The following is a 6,202-nucleotide window of genomic DNA, read 5'->3' as shown; positions in this document are numbered from 1 at the left end:
ACTGGAAGGTGCTTCTATTTCGCGATAAACACGCAAATCGTTAGCCGCTTCCAGTTTGAATGAGTAATATTCTACTATCTAGGCTTAGCATCTTAGAATAAACGCGTTTTAGTAGAAATAAAGCGATTTTAAACTGGGAAAATGTTTAACTTTAAGCTGTTTGTAGTTTAGTAACCACGCATAGTTATGTAGACTGGCCAACTCGGTTTTATTTTTAGCTGAACTTTACTTTCAGTTCAAGGTTGTTAAAGGTGAAATTTTCACAACGCTGCAGCAATGTAATTCTGAATGGTTTTCCAGGGAATAATTTTGTCTTTAAACCTCCAGAGTAACCGTATCCTACTTTCATATTCTAATGGGAATTTTTTATTGCTCGGCTACGCAAAAACTAATGGACGGATTTTGATACACAATAGCGGTAGCCTCTATACCAGAATAACATTCAGGCTGATATGTATATGTCCATGTGCAGAAAGTAGCTCTATCTAGACTAGTTCTACCATAAAAAAAAATATCGATCGTATCTTAATTATGCAGACAGTGTCAGAACTGAAGGAAGGCGTTGAGAACGTCACACGTATAATAACTTCAATAAAAGTTCACGCTGACCATTAATCATACCCAATACATTAAAATTAAATTACAATAATCCTCCACACACTGAACAATATAAATCACACACCCACAAATAAAACAAAGACAGTATATCTGTCACCGAAACTAAAAGCTACAATTGTCACTCACAATTAGAGGACAGTGGACTCAACGTAAGCGCTTATGACGTACACTGATTAACTTATCTGTCGGGGACAGTTAAACCGTGACATTGTGAGAATAGCCGCTAAGTTATTTCGACACTGGATAGTTTTTGGTTGTTATGAGTATTTGGGGAGATAATGTAACAGTTATTTTTTGTTTCTGCTAAAGTTTTTTATGGGTTTTTAATGACTCGTATCTTTAATACCTAGTTTTGTATGTGCAAATTTTAGTATAAAGATACAAAATTAGTAATTTAACCCCATAGTATTTAATTAGAAGTAAAAGCGTTGAAGATCTTTACAATAAAATTGAAAATTGTATTCTACTCACATAATTCGATGTTGTAAATCCAGTCACTTGAATTTAATTCAATTGAAGTTAATAGAACCTCAGAAATATAGAACTACGCGGTTACACTGAGCTCTCCTTTTTGGGAAATCGTCTAAAAAGACAGTCAAATAAATGACCAAACTTTGACCAGCAAACTAAAACATTTCAACAATTGTTCGCTGAAAGTATTTCAACAGTTAACCAACTACGAGAACTGGGTTTTAATTCAAATTAAATTGCACTACAACAGTTAGTACGTACTTAACTAGTTAAATCCCCTCTCTGTGGTAAACGAAGACTTGGTTAAAATAACTATTATCAAAAATATTTGTGGTTTGTGCTAGTCAATATAGGTAAAGTTGTTCTCTATTTATTTTGACTTTTGACTTTCGACTTCTATAAATCGTTTCAAAAACAAAAGTTAGTCGAATAAAACTAAAGTTTTGAATAGTTTATTCAAAGTTTTTACTTAAACGATAATATTGTTGTTTACAAAAAAGTTTCATGTCTGCGTGGTTTTAAAATAGTCGTCAAAGTATTATAGTAAAAACATATTGGTCACTGAATCGTTCAAATCTAACCAAGAATATTTTTTTTTTGTGTCAAAAGTTGAACAGCCTTTAATAACTTTCAAACAATTTCATCTCTATAAATAATACTGCAGATACTTAAAGTTAAAATGACAGCCTATTTAGAGCTCTATGACACTTGTTGCACACTCTCGTGACATACTTACGAAAACCAATATCTACACGGTATTACATATTCCTTATAAAGGTCACCGTAAAGGTAAATAGAAAAGGCATATAAAGTACCTACTTGAGAAATATAGGTAAGTACTCTTCCTAGAAGAAGAAAAAAAAATACTACGGCGACCTGAAAAAAATGCGGTATGTACCCGGACTAAAAATAGTGAAAAACCAGTAAAGAGCAAAATAAGCCTAAAGCAATTCTTTATTATAAACCAACATGGCCTACACTAGGCAGGCTTATCGCAAAAAGTAATTTCCTACTGACAACTATTGGCAAGGAAAAATTGATGCTTACAATAACATTTTGATGTTATCACGATCAATATTTGAGATCCTAACACAATATAAAAAGGTAGGAACGGTGAACGTGCCACCATGATTATAAATCGGTCATAAATAATATTATGGCTACGGGAAACTCCCACAAACGCATACATGTATCAAATACTTGTGGTTGGCTTATTTCTATTAAAACATTTAGAATATTAAGACCGAACACTTAAGAACTTTCCTTTTTTTTCGAAATCGGTTTACAAGAATGAAATTGTTAACACGCATTCAGCAAGCGTGGCAATTCTATATGAGATGAACTCGAGAAGATTCTATGTCACATCATATGGAACAATGATCTAAATTGGGTGTGATATGTACTGTGACGTTTGTATTAGTGGTAGGTAGACTAGTAGGTGAAATAAAAGAAGAAATTTAGTAAATATAGTATATAGTATACAAGTCTATATTCTATAAAAAGATATCGGCAGAGCCGGGAGTGAGTTTAGAAATATCGAGCACGCGTTAAGTTCCAGCCCGCTATAGAAACACCACTATCCTGTATAGTCAGGCAGCTCGGCAGGGGGGTCCCCCCACAGCGTTGACTTCCACGTAGTGACCCCTGGGCAACGCCGCGCCTGACCACCGTAACGGAGTGGCAGGCCGGCGGCTAACGAACGCTGTGCGTCGAAACATCTTCAACAGTCTTGCGTTTCGATATTGTGGGTGGCAATGCCACGTCCTGTGAGGGCCGCCTCCGGGCGCTGTCTCCGCAAAGGCCCTTCTCAGGGCCAACCCAAAGGCCCTTCTCAGGGCCAATCTCGAGATGCTTCGGCATCAGAGACCAGCCGCGCACCATCCGCGGTCAGTCTCATGAGAGGTAGTGACCTCGTGTCGACCGACTTGTCCGACACGGAGTCACATGTGAGTGGAACGAGCGGCGTTGCAACCCGCCATACGAGGAAGAGGGCCTTCCTCAAGCGGGGATCCGGAGGCTCTTCGGACGCAGCCGAGAAGCCCGCGAAGAGGGCGGTATTAGAAGCCGACGACCGGCCAAGCAGAGCCAGGGCCAGCCACGGCGCCTCCAGTGTCCTTTACGCGGACTACTCCGTGGAGGAAATGGAGCGCATGGCTCTGGAGGATCAGATGGAGATCCTAGAGGTCGCCTCCAAGTCCTCCAACTTGAAGGGGACCTTCCAGAAGGCCCTAAAATGCCGGGCAGCGAGCTTGCTCGGCATTGTAAAGGAGTTGGCGCAGCGCACCACCTCCGATGAGACGCGGCAACTGCAGGCGAAGGTGGATCGCCTGCAGAAAGAGGTGTCCGCGCTGCACGCGCGCGTTGCCGAGCCCATGACTCGGCCCGAGGGGACGTCGGAAGGTCCACCAACGATGCCTCCCTCCTCTGACCTTGAGGAACTCATCCGAAAGGTCGTCATGGAGGAGAGAGCATTCATCAGGGCCTGTTTTGCCGGCATAGAGGACCGGCTCCTGCCGGAGACGCGGTTACGCCCTCCACTCGCGGCTGATAAAGCACCCGGACGGATGCCCATCGCACCGGGGCCCTCAACGGCTCCAGCTCAGTCGGAGCCCCAGGTCCTAAAGACCACCAAGGGCAAAGGAAAGGGCAAGAAGACCTCACTACCCCCGACTACCCAGACGGTCCCTCCCGAACCGGTGAGGGAAGACCCACTACTGCCCTCCACCACCCCTTCCAACCAGCCTTGGATTAAGGTGGTAGCAAGGAAGCGGAAGGGGAAAAAGTTGGCTCCCGAGCCCCCCGCAGCCAAGCCTGCCGCTTTAGAGGACAGGAGGAGGAAGCTCGCTCCTCCTCCAAGAACCGAAGCCGTGGTGGTCACGTTGACCCCAGAGGCAGCGGAACGAGGGGAGACGTATGAGTCCGTGCTGCGACGGGCTCGTACAAACGTCGACCCTTCGGAACTTGGGGCTGGCAGAGTTACGTGCCGGAAGACCCAAACGGGGGCTCGTATCTTCGAGTTCTCGGGGGCTCAACGCGACACCAAGGCGGACCTCTTTGCGACGAAGCTCCGAGAGGCTGTCGCGGACACGGCCAAGGTTGTGAGGGCCGTCAAGTGTGTAGCTCTCGAGGTGACCGACCTCGACGACTCCGTCACGCAAGAAGAGGTGGTGGCAGCGGTTGCGGCGGCGGGGGGCTGCCCCGTCGCATCTGTCAAGGGCCGAGCCATTAGACCTGGCCGCAGGGGTATGGGCACTATGAGGTTAGAGTGCCCGGTCGTAGCTGCCAAGGCGGTTCTGGCTAAGGGCCGCCTCCCGGTCGGGTTTAGCTCGGGTGGGGTCCAAGTGCTTGAGGATGCGCCGATGCGCTGTTTCAAGTGCCTCGGCATCGGACACACCCGGCCTCTCTGCCCATCCACTGCCGAGCGTGGGGAACTATGCTTCCGCTGCGGAAAAGAGGGGCACAGGCTGGCTAGCTGCGAGGCTGCCACCACGCATTGCGCAGTATGCGCTGCCAGTGGTCGTCCATCCGACCACGTAATGGCGAGCAAGGAATGCCGACCGCCACTGAAGAAGGGCAAACTGCAGGCGCCGGTGCGGCCTGCTGCTGCCGCCACCTCTGAAACTCCAGTTCCAGTGCCGGCCACCGAGGGAAGCGCGATGAACACCGACTGATGGCTGGGAATCGACGACGTGTTCTTCAAGCGAACATCAACCACTGCAAAGCAGCCCAGAGCCTGCTGGTTCAAACCTTTGCGGAGTGGTTGGTGGACGTGGCGGTTGTCGCCGAGCCGTACTCTGTCCCTGGCAGTTGGCTGGGAGACGACAATGGCTCAGTTGCATTGGTGGCGCGATCTTCCACGGACTCACCCCCCCTCTCACTCTTAGAGAGGGGACCGGGATACGTGGCTGCCGCGTGGGATGACATAGCCCTTATAGGGGTGTATTTCTCCCCAAACCGCCCTCTCACGGAATTCGAGAACTTTCTCGAAGTCCTCGCCAGGGTGGCAAGCGGAGTGGTGCAGCACCGGGTATTGGTCTTGGGCGACTTTAACGCCAAGTCGGTAATATGGGGTAACCCGACCACCAATGCCCGAGGACGAGAGGTGGAAACCTGGTGCGTGTCATCCGGTCTGTCCCTCCTGAATAGGGGAACAGTTCACACCTGCGTGCGGCGGCAGGGGGGCTCCATCGTGGACCTCGCCTTTGCATCCCCTTCTTTGGCGGCCTGTGTACTGGACTGGCGGGTGGAGCTGGTGGAGACGCTGTCCGACCACCGATACGTGCGGTTTGATGTTTCCACCCCGGGCTCCCAAGGGACCCAGGAAGGTCGGTCGCACTTCCCACGGTGGGCGCTCTCCCGCCTAGACCGGGAGGCCGCCTCGGAGGCAGCTTTCGTCCAGGACTGGCTGTCGCCTCCTGTAGAAGTCCGGGATGTGGACGCCACAGCGGCCCAGTTAAGGGTCTCCCTGACCGAGGTGTGCAACTCTAGCATGCCTCGGTCTCATCGTCCACCTCCTAGGCGCGCCGTCTATTGGTGGTCAGAGGAGTTGGGGGTTCTTCGGGCCGCCTGTGTGGCGGCCAGGCGGGCCTACGCAAGAAGCCGGCGGCGGCGCCTTCGCGACTTCGACAACGAGGACCGCCTCTATGCAGCCTACATAGAGGCCAAGTCGACATTGACAGCGCGAATGGCCACAGCCCAGGATCACGCGAGGGCGGAGATGCTTGAGGGTCTGGACATGGATCCCTTTGGGAGGCCCTACAAGGCGGCACGCAACAAACTACGCCCGTACGGTCCCCCAGTTGCCGAGACTCTCGAGCCGTCGTTACTGGATGGGGTTGTTCAGTCCCTGTTTCCTCGCAGAGACCACTTCACTCCACCAGTGATGAGCGCCCCACATGGTGCGGCTCTATCGGCCGAGGAAGTCCCGCCGGTTACTGAGAACGAGGTGGAGAAGGCAGCTTTCTGCCTCAGGGGGAAAAAGACGGCCCCAGGTCCGGACGGCGTCCCCGCAAAGGTGGTGGCCATCGCCATCTCCCAGATGGGAGAAAGGTTTCGGGACCTCTTCAGTGCGTGTCTGACGTGTGAGAGGTTCCCAAAGCCATGGAAGGAGGGC

The 6,202-nt window shown here is 49.9% G+C and overlaps 1 protein-coding gene across 1 annotated transcript; it reads left to right on the top strand.

Moving 5' to 3' along the window:
• The first annotated feature begins 4,759 nt into the window (after positions 1–4,759).
• On the top strand, positions 4,760–5,747 carry LOC124641715. Its single transcript, XM_047179881.1, has 2 exons — positions 4,760–5,563; positions 5,631–5,747. The coding sequence occupies exons 1-2, from the start codon at positions 4,760–4,762 to the stop codon at positions 5,745–5,747; spliced, it is 921 nt and encodes a 306-aa protein (XP_047035837.1).
• The last annotated feature ends 455 nt before the right edge of the window (positions 5,748–6,202 follow it).

Source organism: Helicoverpa zea, chromosome 23 (assembly GCF_022581195.2).
Source record: "Helicoverpa zea isolate HzStark_Cry1AcR chromosome 23, ilHelZeax1.1, whole genome shotgun sequence".
Taxonomy (NCBI): domain Eukaryota; kingdom Metazoa; phylum Arthropoda; class Insecta; order Lepidoptera; family Noctuidae; genus Helicoverpa; species Helicoverpa zea.
The sequence above is the reverse complement of the archived record's forward strand: the minus strand, read 5'-3'. Positions and strand labels throughout refer to the sequence as shown.

Excerpts from the sequence above, each read along its gene's own strand:
- LOC124641715 (XM_047179881.1), top strand. The coding sequence starts at position 4,760 with ATGGCTGGGAATCGACGACGTGTTCTTCAAGCGAACATCAACCACTGC. Across the intron at positions 5,564-5,630 it reads TAAGGGTCTCCCTGACCGAG|AGGAGTTGGGGGTTCTTCGG; the intron begins GTGTGCAACTCT and ends ATTGGTGGTCAG.